The 21,014-nt window shown below is 39.3% G+C and overlaps 1 protein-coding gene across 7 annotated transcripts in view; it reads right to left on the reverse strand.

Moving 5' to 3' along the window:
- The window catches only part of CACNB2 (calcium voltage-gated channel auxiliary subunit beta 2), a 242,140-nt gene that overhangs the window by 96,591 nt on the left and 124,535 nt on the right, over positions 1-21,014 (reverse strand). Inside the window, exon 1 of one of the 7 annotated variants that reach the window (XM_084511423.1) lies at positions 19,833-20,095. The exons of 4 other annotated variants lie outside the window; for them this stretch is intronic. In XM_084511423.1, the coding sequence (XP_084367549.1) occupies positions 19,833-19,883 (51 nt within the window). In that variant the 5' untranslated portion in view covers positions 19,884-20,095. Of the gene's footprint in view, positions 1-6,547; positions 6,690-19,832; positions 20,096-21,014 lie in introns of those variants that run through there. 2 more of the 7 variants (XM_084511424.1, XM_084511425.1) reach the window with 2 other exon arrangements.

A 21,014-nucleotide genomic window follows, 5' to 3' on the forward strand; every position in this document is an offset into this window, starting at 1 on the left:
GGTTAAACACTTGTTTGACTCTGGGGAAAAAATATTTTCAGTACAATTGCACAGATCATTAACTGGAAAGCATGCTGTGCACCCTGGCAGTAACACAGAAGTGACCATGACCTCTCTGTGCATGAGTTTAGCACAGTTTTCCTCCTCAGCATTTCACTGTAGCAGCTGACACCAGTTCAGGGGCTGTCCCAGTGCATGCTTAGAGCCCACAGCTCTCCCTTGGGGGAGTCCCAGAGCTCACATGCAATGCCTAAAGCACAGCTGAGACATCTCCAAGCTAGCTGTGGGGAATGATGCCATGCAGAATGACCCTTATTTTTCCAATTTAGGAAAGAAAAACTGTATTGCTTCTCCACTTTGGCTGCTGCAGAGGATCCACGTGCAACGGGCTGCTAAGTGCATCTATTTCACAAACCCACATCCAGCTCTGGCTGTGAACACATCTTTCACGTAGCGTTCTTCTCACTAAACACCCTGTTTTAGGCATGAATAACTAACTTCATTCCTAGTACATGCATACATCATTTGCAGTTGCAACTTAATCAAATATCAGCATTTGATATGTGTAAGGCCAGTAACTTTAAAGCAACTTACCAGCCTTAACAGGTTAAACCTCTATCATTAAGCGAAGAGAACCAAATATCGTCTAAAGTTTAAAGGCAGCAAACCAAAATGTCAAGTGATTTGTCTGAGGATAGACAAATCACAAGTTCAGTTTTCTGTCCTTTCAAGTCTGCCCTCCAAGTTACTCTCACGTGTGCCTCATGACATATTCACCTGACACAAGATGTTGCTGCCTTAGGCTGACCTAAGATAAACAACAAAAGTCTTTCCAAATCTCAGGGTTTCATTTTAAGTATTCTCCCACAGGTAATTTGCAGAACCGTGCTTGCAATTCGAGTGAGTGAGTTTCCCAAACATACAATCCTGATGTATGATTTGTAGACATGGCATGGTCCTGTGTAAATCTGCAATATAATTTAAAAACCAACAAACACAACATTGCTCAACACTGATATATGACTCTTTCCATTCGTAACAATACCCTGATTATCCTTTCTCCCTTTACTCAGTTTATGAAATAAGGTAATTAACAATGACTCAGAATAAACACTGAAAATGCATAAATGTGTTTGCCTGACCGATTTCTAGGACTTACAATAGCAAGTTTCTAAAATAGGTGTGTTTTTTTTTTCCCCTTTTTATAGCAAAATTAGCCCTGTAAGCAGTATGCCTGCTGCAAATGGAATCAGGGTTTGACTGATTCACTAATAGCACTCAAAAAGCACCTATTCTCAGTTAGACTGCTGCAAGACCTTCCACTCCTTCAGAAATGTAGCAGACAGACTTTCATACTTCTTAGCAGAACAGGCTGCCCTGCAGGAACCATAACTGGCATCTGTCAACATCATCCTTAATATTCTACGCAAAGTGCTCCATCCTGCAAAAGGACATAAGCAAACTCCAGGGAACTGAAGATTTAATTTAAATTGACAACTTCAAAACTTTTGCTTGGAGAATTCAAGTGACAAATGCTGGATTTATAAGACAAACAGAACACTTGCTCTGGACCTCATGAACACATCACCAAAATTATAAGGAGGTTTTTACATTTCTCCTACAGATATTTTCATAGAGAAATCTATGAAGAGTAAATGATTTTGAGAATCAAATTTTGAGTTTATTCAGTTAAAAAACAGCTATTTTTCTGCAAAAGTTTGGAAGTTGCATGTGATATTTGAGAAAATGTATTTCAGTAGTAGTGTAGCTAAAAGTTAAAAGGAAAAAAAATGTAAAGGAGAATACTGTTCAAAGTACTGAACACCAGATATAATTTCTTAAAAGCATGATCCTGTACCTATATGCTCCATCACCTGGCATGTATTTTACAAAAACTTGAGTAAACAAACCACTATTACTCCAAAAAAGAATTAGAAAGCTATCAGATGTTTTTCTGGTGTTTCTACCCCCTTTCTCCCCCAACAGGCTCATAATATAAAGTAATATAGATGGTATATAGATGGCCTGTCACCTTTGTCAAAACACCATTTATCTCTAATTGCAAGAAATTATGAGTATTTCATTTTTGTGATACTTCTAAAATTTCTAGAAATAGTGTTTACTAACAAAGAAGTAATCATCAAATTTACCAGCAGTTTTACTCATTAGATCTTGGTCAATCTTTAGATAGGCAACTAAAGAAGAGCAAGAAGCAAACTGTAGGCACTGCAGTGCCAAGTGGTGAAAGTGTTTTCCATTTCCCTGTTTGTGCAGGTTATTCAGTCCTCTGAGCTGCACTGCCCTTTCCCTTTACATTTACAGGCCTAGCTTTTCTTCTGATGGAGATCTTTTGTGTTTGCCATCTCCCTCATCCCACCAGGCTATTCTGGGGCTGCAGGACTTTTCAACTTTTGTATTGATTTTTTTCCACTGGGTAGAAATAATAGTAAGTAATAATAAAGACTCATTGGTGCAGAAAAAGAAAGCAAGGTGCCTGCAAACACACGCTCCAAGTGTTGATACTGCTCCTTTGGGACAAATTCTGTTGTAGCAATAGACTATTAGAGCCTTTCACTTCAAATTATTTCTGAAGACAAAGAAGAAACTTGCATGCCTACCATTTTGTAGCGGGAAGTTCAACAGATACAGTTCAAACCCCCTCTAAGTTGGGTTCAAAGGGTTAATGCGATTAATGGGGACAGAGAAGGATAGTGTTTTAAACTGTGAATTCAGTTATCAGCACTTTATCTCAACTGCAGAGGTTTTGGAGTAGTTAAAATGAACTGCAGTTCTGAGGAGTTAAATCTTTTCCCAGACCACCACGCTTTCTCCTAAACTAGCACATACCCTTCCCTTTGTCATTTCATTTTAGATTGGCTATAAATTTAATGAATATTTACATGTAAATAAATATAAATTCACCTAATTGACCTCAGGAAGGACATATGAAACCAAAAGGGAAGGAAATTCAGTGATTTTCATTAAATGAGAAATTACTGAGAAAACTCCTCCCTACTTCAGAAATACGCTGCTACAAAACACCTTTTCAACAGTCAACCTGTCTTCAGAAGAAATCTGAATTAATCCAAACATGGTGCCTGAACATCCTGCTAGCAGACAGCCCAATATCTCTACCCCAGAGGGATGCAGGGAGACACCGACATGTCCCAGACCCAATGACAGACAGACAAGCAACCCCTGACAGTCTTGGTTTGTGCACCTAAACCCGGGGGCCTAGGAAGACGGCAGTGGTGGGACACGGCTGCAGATAACCTACGGCCTGCACAAAGCTCACCCAACAGCAGGAGCAGAGGATCTGTGGCTGTGGGAAAAGCCCTGCTGGGCCAAACGCAGTCCATAGTGAGAGCCAAGCAACCCTACATTTCCCTTATCCTTTATGTAGTAACTAAAAAGGCTGTTTGGAGTAATTTTCAAATGTTTTTGCTCTGGGAGGTTAATGCTGAGTATGATTTACCAGACAGCCATGAAAAGGAGTTCCCACTCTTCATTGGTTTTGACGAGCTATTCCAATTCTGTTCTGTTCCAGAAGTTTATTTTGCAAACAGGAAATCCCTACACAAAAAAAAAGTTGTAGCCACAAATAAGATAGCTTGGCCTATAGCTTTTTATGGATTCCTCTATTTATGAAATAAAATTGCTTGCTAGACTCGAACATTTCAGCATTTCCAGTTTATGGCACAAAAAAAAATGTTTATTCCATCAGTTCTTAAGAGGTTACGCATTTTACCTAAAGTGCTAAAATGCAATGCTAAAGACATTTAATATCCCGAGTCAACATTTATGAAAAAATAAGCATTCAAACAGGAGAGGACAATAGCCACATGGTTCTATCAAGTCATTTTAAAAAAAATATTTTTATTTCATGATATGAGCAATTTTTTTCTGAATTTTGAGTCGTTCTAAACCCCAGCATTGCCTTTGATATCTGATCTTTAAGTAACATTATCTTTGTTTATCCAAGGTTTGCGGGTAGTACACAAATTGAGTATCAGTGCTGACAGGTATCTAGACTTATTATGCACTCAGAATTAACTAATAGTGGATGTTTGTTTATGCACTGGAATAAAAAGAAAACCAATGAGGTTTTCAAAACCACATGCAAAACCTGGATGTACCAGTCTAAATAGCTAAAGTTATGCTGTTGAAGTTAACTGAGTTGGAATATCACTTCACGTGCTCCTGTTGCTTCAAACGTGTACACACATAGATATACAGGTGTGCATATGAAACACACAGTGGTCAAAGAGAGAGTTATTCAAGGGCTGGGCTTCTAAGAGGGCTTTATTGAATTCCTTTAAGAGAGAGTTTAATCACGCAATGTTTAATTTTATTAGTAATCTTTCTAGGACAAAAGTTACATTTTACTTTCACAGCTAGAATGTCTCACACTCATTTTAAATTGTCTGAAATTTATAGTGAACTTTAAACAAAATCTCAAGATTCTTCATTGTCATTCTTTTCACTGTCTTTGTCCTTCAGTGATTCATAAGTAATTGTTTGTGTGGGAAGATAAAACAAATGCCTTTTCCACAGCGCAGAGCATATGGCTTCATGAACTACAGATCTGTACAAAGAGAAATTTTCCATTGATTCTAGGTTTTATTGAACAATAAAACTGTTCTTCAAGCTTTCATAGGCCATCTTTTCTATTTTTGGTGATTTTAAGAATAGCCCCATTACAATCTTATCACTGAGTAAACAAACATCTTGGTAAGTTTGGCTGCCAAAATAACACTAAAAAAAGCAGACCCGTATTTTCCCCAGAATAATCTTGCTTAAAAGAGAGAAAAAAATATATTTTGGTATGGACTTAATGAAACATTTTGTTTGGGCAAAGCAATAAACTTTGGTTTCATGGACCTCTAGAGATACTGAAGGTAAAACAAACATACACACACCAAAACCCATGCAATTCATTGTGGACTTCCTACATTTTTCTACTGATGCCACTTCACTTTGCTTAATTACGTGGAAGAACTGGAATGCGATGTCCCACCCGCCTGGGACAGGTGTCTTAAACATTAAACTATTTTCTATGACAGAGAACTTCTATATTTTTAATAAAGTTGAAACAGTATCAGGACAAGCGATTGAGCGATGCACTGGGCTCCACAGCCCTAGCACCATTCTTCAGCTATTTAGGCGACTTTCAATGTACTTGAATATTTCAGACCCAAAGCTCCCACTCCCTTTACTAAACAGTAACTGCAAAAGGTGTAGAGGAACACTGAGACTGCAAAACAAAACAAAAACAACCAATACAGATTTGCAACCCTTTACACATAACTACAACAATGCAATGGAGTAAAGAAAAACAGTCTATTAAAAGCTTATAGTTGGAAACTTTCTTGCTTGTCTACTTTTTTAAACAATCAGTGAATCTGCAACATAATTGCTGTAATGCCATGTTGTTTACTGCTTTGAAGAAACCAAGCTCTTTTCAGTTTCCTTGCTTGGTCTGTGAAAGTTTGTGTGACTTGCACACACAAATGAGTTCAATGTGCAGACAGCTGCATTTAAATTATTTTCCTCAACAACTTCTTCTACGTTTCCTGCATCTCAAAAACAGAGCTGTTTGGCATTACAAAACAAGGGGGAAAAAATCCAAAGTAACTAAATTAATTCCTTGAAATGTGTTGGAGAACCCAGAACGCCATAAAAGGCGCTTTCATACTTCAAAGAACAATTTCAATAATCAAAACAAAACATTTGCAACTGCAAGTTGTATGCAAAGAATGTGCCGCTTTTTAGCATGCGAAATTTGCTTTGCTTTCCTATAGCAAAGTTCATAAACAATTCCTTTGGTCTCATTATTTTTCTCCATAGCTCCTCAGGTCGTGCCTTGGTCACGAGTTGTGTGGGGGTGGAAGAATCCATCCACGCTGCTTACAACACAGCGCTTGAGCCTCAGGCTGCAAAACTGCAACTTTTATGTCAGATACCAATGCTATGCAACAATGCGGAGTTATTTGCGGTTTTCTTCTCATCTCCTCTTACATCACCAACTAATTTAAAGTGTCATTTTACACTAATGCTGGAGTAAAAACAGCGTCAGATCTTAACACGGGTGTGCTGCGGGTTTTTGTTAAGCTAGCTCTTATGATGGACGTAACATTACATCACAATGGCATGTTATGAACTGGACAAAAGAAATGGCTTGGCAACGCTCCCACAAATATACAATTAAGGTCAGCTCTGCAACCCACTTGTAGTCCATCTAGAGTGCAAAGTCTGAGAAGAATTCTCAATTATCTGGAAGTGCAGCCCAAAGTCTGGCTAGCCTCATAACAGCCAGTATTTTGGTATTTTCAGCATCAATAAACGTGACAAGGAAAGGAAATTCAGTTTTAGCTACCAAGTAGTACCTCGCTACTTGAAGGACTTGCAGAGCAATGCCACTTTGCAAAGCAAACTGGCGAGTACTAAGTCCAACCACAGAAAGCAGAGCACCAGCAGAATTTCAAAGCTGCCCGGTAAATCCAGCGTTACAAGAAACCGTAAGAAGAAAATCCACGCGTTCTCTTACCGCTTCGTATTCCTCGCTGCCAAAAAGGTACATCGCTACCCCTTCCCGGCCGCCCCGACCGCCTACGGCACCGGCTCCGACTGCATCTCCAACTTCTCCGCCTCAGCCAGGCGGGCTCTGCCCCTCGCTGCCCCTGCCTGTGCCGCCGCGCAGCTGCAGCTCCTCGCTGCGAGCGGCCGGGGAGGCGCTGCCCGGAGCCCCGCGGCGCCGGGGGCCGGGATCGGGATCAGGACCGGGACCCGGATCGCGATGGGGATCGGGACCGGGGCGGCCCGGCGAACTCCTGCCGCCTGTCAGGCGCCGACTGGCTCCGCGGCTGCGGCCTGTGGAGGGGCAGAGCCCCCCGGGCCCCGCTGTGGTGAGGGCAGAGCCCTCGGGGAGATGGCGGCGGGGCGGCCGCGGCAGGGGGGAGAGAGACGAAGTGAAGCAAAGCGAAGTGAAGCGAAGTGAAGCGAATCGCCCTGTGAGCCACAGCGACTGCTTGAAGTCGCAGGAGGTGGAAATCGGGTCTGGATTCCCGAGCTCACCTAAAGGTTGCTCTGAGTCCTCTGAAGGCTCTGCAGAAAGCCTGGGAGGTATCTGTCCCGCTGTTTCTCTCATAAAGAAAAAAAAAAAAAAATCATTCCAGGATTGTTTTCCGTTGCTATGTTTCACTCCATCGCTTCCTTCTGCTGATTAATCCCAGATTGCTCTGCTAGAGAAGCGTGGTGCAACTTAATCTCTGTAGCGTGATGGCACTCAGGTACCAGACAACCTGTGCCCAGCACCCTCCTGGTACAGGACGTGGCTCCAGCGATCCCTGCTGCCCGTGGCAGGGACACCTGAGGCCACACCTGGCTCCTGCCCTAGCTCCAAACCAGGTAGAGAGGAATGCCCGAGGAAAGGCAGGCAAGAAAGGGGAGAAGCAGCCAAAGAGCAGGGTAAAACACCAGAGACTAAAAGTCCTCGGAGACTGATTCACTGCCAGCATTCCAAATATCATATTAAAACAGCACTTTAAAAATGTATCTCATTAAAACTGGTTTAGGAATACAAAATAAGTCAGGTATATGGAATTGCCCACTGTTAGAGGCTGACCTCCACAGCTGGGAAGAGGCCACCAGTTGGCATCGAGTAACAGCTTTAAAGCAGCACTAGGAAACCCATATCCTCCCTGCTCAACCCTCTGATATGAGCTCTTCCTTAGAGCTCATAGTGCTGCTGGCAATATATCCTGTACTCAGGACTATACATAAACTCTAGGAAAAATTACTAGTGTTGTGAGCATGTAATACCTGAAGAAAATAGATGTGTGTGTATACTTACCCATATATATATATTATATGAGTGTAACACACAACGTACCATGATAAGACACCATGAACACACACAGCACTGAAAAACAGTTTGTCTTGCTTAACTTCTTTGTCTTCCACATAGAAAAGAGGACCAGAGCTCTTCCCTAAGAAAAACACCAAATGATGCACTTCAAGTATGGTGTAGACATCTTCCCCATTCTTCCTCCCCCAGCCCCCTGCTTATTTTAAACAGATCTTGACTATCTCAGTTTCTTTGCATGAGTTACAATACTCTTCTCTCAATCTGCCTTCGCTGTCAAAACAGACCTTTGGGCCTCTGTTGACTGTATGTGACATGATTCATAAATCATGATTTAAGTTAGTGTATATATTCAAATGCAGAGTTAAAACCAAGCTAGGTACTCTTGGAAAGAGCAAATTAGAGATCAGAAGATATTAATTTTCTTTCCTTTCACTATCCTCCAGCCATATGTTTACAAAATAGCAGTAGTTTAATCTGTCAGCCAAACCGGTCACTTCACATTATATCAATTGCGAATTATGCTTCAAACAAGGAATATCATAATATTGTGTTGCCACAAATAAACAAAACATGCACCATTCCTTCATCAAGGTAAATAACAGCTATAAAACACTGTTAACAGAATGCAATTATCACTCATCCAAGACAGTTGCCACTACTGATGCTGAAAGAGCATGGTTACATACGCTTATTAATTTGAACATAATTGTCTCAGCTTTACTGCACAGCTTCTTAATGTGAAACCACACCTGTCAATACTAGGCAAAGGTAGTGTCATCACCTATTACTTTACTTGTCTCATACAGCTCTTATAAGCAATTGAAAAAAATAAAAATAAAAAAAAAATAAACACAGAAAAAAAAAAAAAAAAACAACGGAACTGTCACAAGTGTTCCTACTATCAAGAATAAGGAAAGCATATTGCTCTCCATGTATTAAACAATTGTGGTGATCTTTTTCTGAACAGTTTCATCAGCTCCTGTACTTAGGGCATGAATATGAAATCAGGGGGCAGGGGGGATTACAGTTCACATACACTCAGCAGAGACTAAGGGCTTTATTCAGACTGTCACCATAAGTGACTTACATGTCACAAGCAATTCTCACTACTGACAGTACAAGCAGCCAGAGTCTGGCAGCTTGGACGGTAAATAAGCTGAATTGCTCATTGCTCTCTTGAACTGAAACATCATGACAGGTACCCAAGTCTATCTTAGGGCTCCAGAAAGCAAGTCTGTATATAGCTTTTATGGTTCAAGAGTTAAAGTCTGCAAAAATGTCACCCCTGTTGAGGATGTTTAAACTTATAACAACATGTGAATGGCCTCCACTCCTAGTCCATGGCTAAGTGACAGGAGTGGATTTTCTCTGTGCATCCCTTCTCTGGTGGCTCAGTGTGGCATGGGACTGGACAGCACTTGAAGGACAGTGTCTCTCCAGTACTGATCCTTGCCACAAGGCAGTACAGATGAAAAATCTCAGGATCAGTGTAGAAAGAGTAAGCACAGAAGTGGAAATGGCAGAGAGAGGAGTGGGTTGGAAATGGGAATCAGGCAGTGATGGGACAGCAGCAGTAGTGGGAATGGGAAGGTAAAAAAAGAAAAAAAAAAGTGCAGAACTAGGAAAGTAAGCAGCGTGCCCTACAGGAAGGACACACTAAAAGCTAGGCCAGCAGACATATGAAGATTGACTGATAAAAGTGTTCAAGGTAGGGCATGGAATCCAATAGGATTTGGAAAGACCTGCATAGCTAGCTGACTAGCCTAAAGCCAGGCTAGGATAACCAGGGAACAGGGGAATACCGTGGAGCAGCTCAGAAAGATGCTGACCCAGAACTGGGATGCCCGAGGAGAACTGCCTGATCAACCAATTAGGGACTACCTAAAATCCTATAGGATAGAGAATTCAGCAAGAAAGCAAGTTTAGGATATCAATGGAGCTGGAATAAACACAGAGTGACAAAAGGACAGAAACAGCTCTGCAAAGAAAGAATGTGGAAACAAAGCAAAAGAGTCTGCCACAGTGTGGAATTACTCCTCTCCTCCACTGGTACCTTCCAGCATGACACATGCTTTTAAGTATGTGTGACAAAGAGCTACACAGGAAAACAAACACAACTTGATCCAGACTGCACCTTAAGATTCAGCCTTCAGACTAAAGAAAAACAAGCTACCTGAAGGCTTGGCCATGAGAGTCAAGACTATAGTCTGAAATGATGAGTAAATCACAAGAATAAAAGAAATTATCTCTTAAGTGTTCTAATGTGTTCAATTACTTGTAGAGTAGTCCTTACTCATCCATGGAATCAAGGACAGCAGTAGCAATATGAAACATCTGTTAATAAAGGTAAGCAATCTAAACCATAGGTGTGTCAATGAATGTGGACTGTTTGCTCTGTTTGTTTTTGTAAATTTTGTTCCTTTCATACAAATCTATTCATGTGTATAATCCCTAATGGGAAGGAGTAAAAAAAGACAGAGCCAGACTCTTCTCAGTGATTCCCAGTGACAGGGCAAGAAGCAATGGGTGCAGATTAAAATACAAGAAATTCAGATGCAACATCAGGAAAAAAAATAATATATTTTTCCTCTTACTGTAAGTGTGACTGAGCACTAGAACAGGTTGTCTGGAGAGGTTGTGGAGTCTCCATCTTTGGAAATACTCAGAAGCTGCCTGGACCTGATCTTGGGCAACCAGCCCTAGCTGACCTTGCTCCAGGCAGGCAATTGGACTAGCTTATCTCAAGAGGTGCCTTCCTACCTCAAGAAACCTGTGAAACCATAACAAACTTGTATATATTAAAAAAAAAAATAAATAAAATCTAGTTCATGCTGAGATGTTATTGATTCCACCCCTTGATTTTACTTTTGAAAGATTAAACATAATGACTTTTCAAATTGTCTAGGACAGCATTCAACTCCAGTATTTAAACTCTGACCCATGTCTTTTAAGCATAGCTATGAATCGTCTCCACTATAAATAACCTTGTATATCATACTACTTCAACATAGTGCCTTTGGGAAAACAAACAGAAAAAACTGCTGACACGGTTGTCAAGGTTAATAGACTAAACAGACGCTCCTTGATAAACACAAATCTTTCAACTTGCATCCAGTAGTAACAATTATTTTTTCCTTCAAGAACTCTAATGGAAAGCAATTGACTCCCTCTTACCTAATTCAGATTCACATTCAAATCCCAGTGAAGAGCATCAATAGCTTGTAACTTTCTTTTGCACAGCTAGCAACAAGAATTTTCTTGTAAACACAAGGAGTGCTTCATGCTTAAGGGAATGTTGGCAATGTTCCTATTTTCATTTTTCATTTACCTGTGGCAGAAAACTCCAGAAAATTCATTCCCTTTCACATACAAGACTGAAGAACAAGAGCTATTTCTCTTCAATTACCTGTCTTCCAAACTATCCTCTCCTGCATCAATACTACATAGGTGTTTAACAGTGCTACTTAAATTGGAAAACGATAATTAGCAAGTAATTTTTTCATTTTTTTCCAATGAAATTTAGCAATTTAGCTGTCCCATTCATTTTCTCCTATGGTGCTCACTAAAACTGTGGGCACTGCATTTACATTGGCATAAACTGTGCCCAATTGCATCTCCAGAAGTGTTATTGATCCATGAAAGAGCTACCAAAAGAAACTGAAGCCTGTGTGTTCCTGTCCTTAGGAATGTTTTGAAGAATGGGTCTTCTTCAATTCCTATAGCCAGTTACTTCTTGAATGAACTACCAAAGCAATCAGTGTCCCAGTAGTTAAAGCAACAAGGAAATGAGACTGTGTTCTAAGAAGTATCTGAGTACTTTATGGAAGTGGATCGGACTCTCTCAGCAAAGGAGACTGGAAGCAAACTAACCCAGAAGAGTTAGAATTGGTCAGAGAACCACGCTGCTGCACGAAGGCTCATATCCTTTCACTACCAGTACATAATTCAGCCCCTGCTAAATGTTCCTATCTGTAAATTATGGTGGGAGGGGAGGACAACTCGACACAGACCTCTTCTTCCAGTTCTCTTGGATAACACCTTCCTTTCTTTTTAAAGCACCTCCTGAAAATACATAGTTTGAATCAATTAAAAGGTTCACTGGATATTGTTTTTTCTTAGATTTTCATTTCAGAAGTGTTGGGCAGCATCCCAGAATATGATGCAGACTCCAAACCACAGAGATGCTCTGCATTCAAATCCAGAAGACTTTGTATTTCTTTTCAGTGTATTGTATTACATATACATAAATTTAAAGTTCACTCCTTACATAAAAGTCCATACACTACATAGGATATTTTTAATGTTCTACATATGGTGTACATCTGAAAAAGGGTTGATAAGTAACATTTTATTTGATGAGATACTATTTCATTCAGGTATATTACTAAACAATGGCAACTAAATGAAGATGCCATAATTAAAGACCTCTTTAAGATTATTGTCACATCTTAGATCCCCATAACAACCTTACAATTGATGAATAATAAAGTTTGAAAGTATGCCCATGGAACTATTGGAAAGCCATTTCAATTTTATTTTTAAACACTGAAGCTGCTTATCATTTGCAGATTGTTATTGGTTATTATGGTTACCATTCTCTAACACAATCCAATCTGCCTGCAGTTTTCTATTTCAGGCTACAGCAGTGATAACATTAACAGCAGACTAGACTTCTCATCTTGCAAATATACATACATTCAGGGCACATGCTATCTCCTCCTGCATTAGAAGATAACATGAGCATGTTCTCAAAGTGTCACAGAAATAACAAGCTACAAGTGGCTGTCATTCTTGCAGTCAAATACTAAAACATTTAACCCAACTTGCAATGAGAGTCAGGAGGAACATAGCAAAGTTTTGGTACCATTTTAGTTTATTATAGGTCCTCTGCATCACCCTGATATTGGAGAGGTTTTATGAAGGTGAAAGATTGGTCCACAGGTGATTGTTCCCATATGTGGGCAAGATTTATTTGTATGGTTTTGTCTGTTTGTTTTAATATAGTGCAGTCATGGGGAATATCATATTCTTTCAGTCTTGCAGCAGTGAAGCATAGAGAATGGGGATACAAACTTGAGGAGCAAGTCAAGTGGTCAACATGCCCTTCCTGGTCTAAGACACGTGCAACTCAAAGTGTAGCCAAACATTTCTGAAACAGCTGTAACCTTTCTCAGAGCTTTATGAGGCTGGGGAAAAAATAATTGCAAGAAGAGAAATGTATATGCTTTGGAGCACAAGAACAGCAATAATAAGAACCAATCTTTGAAGTAAAATATATAAAATCTATACAACTTGGAAAAAATAGCCTGTGGTGGCTAATGTTCCTTAGAAAATACAGATTTCCACTGAAAAAATAGCAATTTAACTCTTTAAAGTCACCAGTACATGCTGCTGATCTGCTACATCAAATGCTACATTAAATTAAAACTGGGATTTATTCCCAGTGAGAGGCTTTCAACTCTCATATATGGAACATGTCTGCTCATGGGTGCACACTATATTTCAAGTGCCTCAGGCAACTTGATGATCACCAAACACTGACCTCCCAGCGCTAGTGACTGAGGAGCGACTGTGGGAATCCCTTCGGCTTGTAGCCTTGTACAGAAGCCACCATGAACTGCCATATTAACTACCTCTGCCACATCTCCACATCCTGAAAATTATGCTAAAGTTAGAGGTTGTCCTCTGGGTCCTCAGGACATTCATTTATCAAGCGATATTTCACAGTGGAACAGTCCAAGTGCTGGGTCCTTTAAAACTGTTTTGTTTTTTAAAATGAGGCACTAATTCATATACCAAACCCAATCATACCTTAAAGTCATATTTATAAAAGTCCATGTAAAACTTGAGCTATTGATAACTCTGCATTCTGTTCTCATTTCAGAAGCGAAAGCATATCTGATTAGCAGAGCTATAACAGCAGGCCACAGAAGGCATTTTGGCTCAATTTGCTTTTGTTTATTCATTTTTGGCACAAGCCATCATTCCATATTTCCATCAATTTAAGTTATTGATTCTCACCAAATGTGGTTTCTTTGGCCTCATCATGTCTTCAAATCTCAGTTCCCATTCCTAATTTTTACTATATTTGTAATATTTCTGGTGCCTGCATTTTTGGCACCCCTAGAAGCGTTATTAATTATGTTTAATTTTTGTGAGAACTGGTTTGTACAATTTAACGAGTTCCAGTGAAATGAGTTCTGGTGCAATGCAAAAGCTGGAAAAACTCTGCTCGGCAGAAAGGACTATGTATCACTTGAGACCCACTTCAGAGCTCAGAATAGGAATTAAGTGGAATTTAGGCAGCATATGTGCTGTTGTAATGACCTCTCGCACCTCTGAGTATGAATGTCACCCTGGCACTGCAGAAACATACTTCAGTTTAATGAGCAGGGAGCCAGAAGCATAACCCTGGCTAATAGGAGCAGTAACTATAACTCTCAGTGTGTTGCGGTGAAAGCAGAGTCAGAACAAGCAGTCTGCTAAGTGAAGCGAGAAGTTAGTAAGGTAATGGAGATAATTTGAATAGTTAAGTTATACCATGCACAGATTTAATGCAATATGTGAGAAAGGCATTTTCAGAACTCCCCTGATGAAATGCAGCAGGTAATATACTTGCAGTCCTGCTGCCCTGTCCACCCTAATTAACAGAAATCTCGTTGGCAGGGAGTAAAAGTGTTAGATCCTGAATATAAGGGATAGGGTTCCAGAATCTTTTCTCTCCTACACTGAAAATATATATATTGTTTCCAAGTCAGTTATATTCTTTTAGATCAGAATAAATTTGTGATTTTTAAACTACAATTTTCTGTTTTGTACATTTTTTTAATTCCCTGTTGCTACAATTCACAGTTAACATTGATTAAATAAGTGCTTCAAACATCCTGGTTCTTCAGTGTTGTCATTGCTGAGAATTCAAAATGTGTACCTCAAACTATATTTCTCTACTGGGTTTGCCTTCTTAACCTGAGACTGCAAGGTCATGATCCTCTGAGAGAGGTTTTTGAACTTTGTACACCTCAGCTGGTCTTTTAAAGGTGAACCTTCTGGTGTTTCAGCAGACATCTCCACACATTTTTCAGGTTCAGATATGTGACACTAAGGTGAGTTTGGTGACGACTTCTGCAGTCACCAAGAAACTCCTACTGAGTACAAAAAGTTTACTAAACAATTGATTTACTACAATGACAACAAAAAGTGAATATCATAAGATTCTAATCAAATACATAATTGTTTATCTTAATATGGTAGTAACCTATAAAAACATTATTTTAATCCCAAGCTACATTAATTTCTCCTCTCCTATCATCACAAAACTGAACCTAAGGAGTTTATCATGTTGGGCATGAGATGACCTGAATAATGGATTTACACTAAGCCAGCATCAATGCAGAGTTGCTTTTAAAACTTAAGAAAAAGATTCTCTCAAGCAGTTCACTTCAGAAACCTTAAGCTTCTCCGCCTGAAACAAAAGATTTCTGCAATTATGCTGCTAGTTACACGAAGTCTATACAAATTATAACAAAGCTGAGACTCATTTGAAAGCACAGCAATAGAAGCTGCTCATATTTTCTTAACAGAAAATATCCAGCCAGAAAATATGAAAGCCAGAAATATCACAATGTTCTGGGAACTCACCAATTTACTTGAAATCTGGCAGAAAGTTCTCAAAGTGCTTAGCTTGAAATTGACTTTTATAGCATTCCACTGTAGCATGAGCTCCTGAAACTGTTACCTAATTAAGCACATTGGTAACTCATTCCTTGTACACAGTGATCCTGCTTCCAAGATGAGCTGGAAATAACGTTGAAAAGCAATACTTAGACTTCAAATCTTACATTTTTGAATACCTTATATTACAATCTATTAGTTTTTAGAGAGCAAATACTGACGAGATTACTCTTTCAAATCCATTTTTTTCCATTGTTACGATATTAGAAAGGAAAAAAAAGGAAATATATGCCTATTTTATTATCATATAATAATAAAGTGTATGTGGATATGACAAAGAGAAACCACCAAAATCTTTCAAATGAAACATAGCTACTGAGTGGTGCTTAAGTAAGCAAAATCATAGTCTCTTCATAAGGTGAAAAACAAAGCCTATGCATGTCTGGGTCTCACAAATTTGCAAAGAAAAGCTTTGACCAAGTACAAATTGCATGGAAATGATGATGCTTACTTTACTGAGGACTTTGTCAGACTGAGAAGATGCTGAGTGAAAACTATCGCAATGGGAGCAAGTCCTACCAATGACACACCTGGATAAGAACAAGCCCATTCAAAAGGAAATTTAACTTTTACCAAGAATTGTTATCATATCTTAAAAAATGATTTTCTGATACTAATAGTCTACAAATTTAGTTTACTGTCAAATTAATAATTTTTAAGCAACGAGTATTCTAACTTGTCAATCTGTCAGCATCTTTTCAGCAGCCTCAAAAGATTCAGAGAAAAAAAAAAATCCATTAAAAAACTGCAAAATGCAATGTATCATTAATGACGAGCTGCAGAAAAACAAGTTGTTTTGTGAACAGCAGAAGTAATGAAGCCTGGTTTCCCACTCACACCTCCACAATACCTTTAGCTCGCTCTCATTTCCCTACACACCACATGCTCTGCACACTCAGTTCCCCTCCCCTCACCAAACTTCACTTCTCGTTCCATGAGTTACTGGTTGAACAAGACACAGCATTTGGTTTAGCTACTCTGGAGTTAAATTTGTGCTAATCAGCTGGCAGGATGCTATCTTTTAGATGCCAGAAGACCCCCAGAGAGAGCCTTGACTTAAACACTGGCATGTGGAGCAAATAGCTTTAGCAGCTTCAGCCAGTCCCCCAAGAAGGTCTCAGTAACTCTGAGACTTCTGTAAGACTTATTTAAATTGGCCATTGGACTGAAGTTACAGAGAAGCACAACTAACAGATGGAAAGTGGGATCGCATAAATCTTGTTTTAGGGAACCAACCTAAAATTCAGAGCTGTTACACAAAGACTGTCCATACGCTTTAATACTCAGAAGCTTGTTTAAATGTAAAATGCTGCATGAGCAACAATGTAAACAAATATACTTTTTTTATACTCTTTTCTCAGAACATTGATTGCTGTTATTAAGCAGTTGCAAGCATAATGTAAGTATGTTTTCATGCAGTGCATGCACAGAAACAGTGGAGCATTAAAATACGTAAAGAAATACCGTACTTATAAAAATGGATTGTAGGGATCAGTAATAAAGAGACTGCAAAAATCACATGTGCATATGTAACTAGAAAACCTGTTTTCACAATTATATCTTCTGCATTTTATCTCATAGCAAAAAATCACTTTACAAGAGAGCAGCCCAGTGGCTCAACAGCCACTGGGTAATGTAAATGTAACCTCAATGTAATGTAAACATTGAGGTTTAAATGTAAACCTTAATGTAATGGAAGTTTAAAGGCCCTTTACCTCCCCTTCTTTCACACCCTTTTTATTCTGCATTTCTGCACTGTCCATCCTAGTAAGAAAATAACAAAACTAACCTGTTTGATTTTATGAATTTCAAGGCTTGTTCATTACAATTTGAACTAAAAACAGCAGCAGAAATTTCATACGCCACTGATGCTGAAAACAAATTCAGGAATATTGGGATAAATTGACAAAAGTCAGGATATCACTTCACTGTGTCCTCACTTCACCCGCGATGCAATGACAGCCTCAGCAGACCATAAGGAATTACTGCGCCTGATGTGCTTACAGTTTCTGGCAGTTACAGAACTTTCCATATTGTAGAATTTTGTGTCACAAGGACTGTGTTGGTGGTGAAAACATGTCAGTGGTTATGCAATAAGTATTATTTTATCTTATTGTAACATTTTGACTAGAATACCTCAGTGGTTAACTTGTTACAAGGGACATCTGTCATTAAGAGACTATCACCAGTAGTCACTGTACTTAATTATACATGTCAAAAATATGAAAGAGAAATCAGGCTGTATCTTTTAATCTTCCCAATCCTCCCATTGATTTCTACTTAGCCACCTAAACAATACATTTTTCAGTTATGTAGTGTTTGCAGATTGTTACTGCTGAAAAGAAGCTAATTTGCCAGCACAGTTTTCTATAAAATGCTTCTGAACAATGAGTGACTATAGCCAAAATTCATATCAGCCAAGCTAAACAGTCCACTCCCTCTCAAAACATATCCAAAAACTAGGAGAAAAACTGAGGGAACAGGAAAAGAAGAGTCCTCAACTGTCATTTTGAAAGAAGGGTTGACCAAATGTTCAGAAACGCAGATTAAGCTGCACAGATAAAACTGCCTCTTTGTTTTTTGTTTTTTTCTTCCTTTCCCCAGTCCATTCTTCTTATTAAGGGTCTGTCATGAAGTTGAAATCCGCACGATGAATGTTGATGAATTGCTTTAGTCAAGTTTTATTCCTTTCCACCCGTCTTCCGTTTTACCTATCCAGCTTTCTTGCTACACAAGTCCTGTACATCTACAGCATAGCCCCCTGGGCCCCCTCGCCCTTTCAAGCAGTGGCTCTCCTCCTTCCACCAGCACCTCTATGATGGTAGAGCTCAAGACTGCTTCATGCTGCCATACAGAATTAATCTCCCAGATTTTCTCCATTTGTAACTGTACTGGGATTGTAGGAGAATGCCAAAAGACACTAATTCATCACAATTTTTAAGAAGTGATTGGAAAAGATATATTAAGACCTAAAGAATTAAGCATTTAACTATGTTAATAATAATAGAAGATGCAAAAGGCAGGTACAGTTACAAGTGTAATAGCTGATTTCCACTATCCTGAACATCTATGCCAAAAACAGTTCTGCGTAGCTGCAGACAACAGTTGTATACCTTCCTACATCACGACATGCCTATATCTGATGAATTAGTCCCCTCTGTCCCCCAAACATAGGTGTGGATTTAGATCCTGAGTGAAGAGCAGTTGTCCATGGGTGTACAGAAGGGAAGTTAGCAATAATCACTCCGCTTTCCACTTGGAGATCCCCAAATAATCCAGAGAAAGGAACAATTCAGAGTTGTTTTCCATCAGGGAGAGAGATGCAGCACAGCTGTTACACAAGGCACTGTCCCTGAGCTTTGTTGGAATAACTCTGAAAAGTGACCATCATGCCTCTGGTATACTTCTTCACTGCAACCATATTCAAATCTCTCATATAGCAAGTTTTTGATCCAAGCATTTGGCTAAAGTTTGTTTTTACTATTACAGAAATACGTTATTTCTACTATTTTAAATCTCCATCCTCTGTTTCCTATGGCACAAAAAGGAAAACCATGCACACCCAATTACAATTTTTAAAACATATTTGTTGTCCATTTATAATTTATTTCAGAAGCACTGCTGGTGCTGGGATACCTGCTGGTATCATTCCCTGGCACTAGGGACACACACCTGGGAAGATGCTGCCAAACCAACACTTGTGACAGCTGTACAACCCAACCCAAAGCAGAAATATCAGAGCATAACACTTGTGCCTGTCCAGAGAATGTACTTCAAAGTACTGCCAGCAGAGAGTCCCATTGCTCTCAAATTGAGGAGAAAACAATCGTTTAGCGCAATCCTAAGAGCACAGGACAAACAGCAAGCTACTTCATTTCAGCTATGGTTAACAGGGTTACAGGCAGAAGCGCTCGCAGCAGCAGCCAGGCTTTCACTTCTGCTCAACTCCAGTAGTTGTAGTTTTTCAGAAAGACAGCAATTTAGTACCTGTTTAAAAGGAAAAAAAAAAAAAAGAAAAAAAAAAAAAAAGAAAAAAAAAGAAAAAGCTCAAAAGTATAATTTGGACTTCCACTGTATGGCAGGCACATTTTTAAACACTATTTATTGGCTAGATGAGAGCAAAGTGAAACAATTTAATTGCAATTAAGTTAATTTGTTAGCCAGCCTGTACACTTCATATTAAAATTAAAGCTCTCCCCAGCATCTGGCCTGCACTCCTTCAGCATATGCTTACCCCCAGCATAACGTGCTTAGCTTGAGGAGCCATCAGGCGTCTGTCGAGCATGTCAGGCTTGCTCCAAGTGGGCCAGCCCTTCCAGCAGCAGCAACACTTCCTCCAGGAGTGAAATCTCCAAAACAGAGCAACAAACTGGCAAAAACTCCAGCAAATCAGCCTGCATTAACCAACATTTGAGTTTCTTCTCCTCCTAAGGCCTGGTTTAAAATGCCAACCTTTTGCCTATACAAAGTGATACTCTTTGTTGGAGATTTCTCTCAGCTGTTGATCTGATTCAGTTCCTATGTTAGGTTACAGCTCAGCAGAGAACCCGTCACCAGCAATTAACAAGTAGGAGTGGGAGGGCTCTGTGCTCCCAGCAACGTCTGACGCTTTAGGAAAGAAGCCTGCACACTTGCTGGAGTAATACAACGTTTTATTAATCTCAGATGCATGCCTTGCAGCGCACATGGACTCCTGTTAACGTCCAACAACTAGCTATGCAGTAATAAACAACTCACGGAGAAGTGTCTGAATGTGAAAAACAGATAATCAGATTTATTTATGTTTGTGGATATGGATTTTCTTTTTACTTTTTTTCTCCCCTTTCTGAACAGAGATTTTAGGCACTAGTATGTCAGGTTGGAAATCTCAAGTCAGGTGGGAAATCTCCCAAATAAAAGGAAAATTAAGCTTGACTACAATTAAGCAGATGATACATTCTAATGAACCTCAACTATGGTTGCTTATAAAAGCTACCATTCCAAAAAATAAAAATAAAATAAAATAAAATAAAATAAAATAAAATAAAATAAAATAAAATAAAATAAAATAAAATAAAATAAAATAAAATAAAAATTACCACATCCATATTCTAGTACTTCCATGCATTAGCTGGTCCACTCAGAGTGTCAGGAAAACTCCCATGCATGCCATTATTGGTCCTTAATGCGTTTAAGAGTTTGCAGGATTAGGGTCAACCAGCTTAAATTAAGAGTATAGGGTAAATGTAAATAAGAAGAAAGAAGAATAAATGTCTGTATTTATTCAGAGGCTTCCAAAGGTGTAGCAAAGAGGAATAAGGTACAGGGAGCAACAGGTATGAACAAAGAACTGCAGGGAGCCAGCTTTCTGCCCCTGCTACCACCAAGACAATAAATGACAAGGCAGCGACTCCTGAGAGTAGCAGAAGCACAACCA

Source organism: Aythya ferina, assembly GCF_964211825.1.
Source record: "Aythya ferina genome assembly, chromosome: 2".
In the NCBI taxonomy this organism is placed as follows: Eukaryota; Metazoa; Chordata; class Aves; order Anseriformes; family Anatidae; genus Aythya; species Aythya ferina.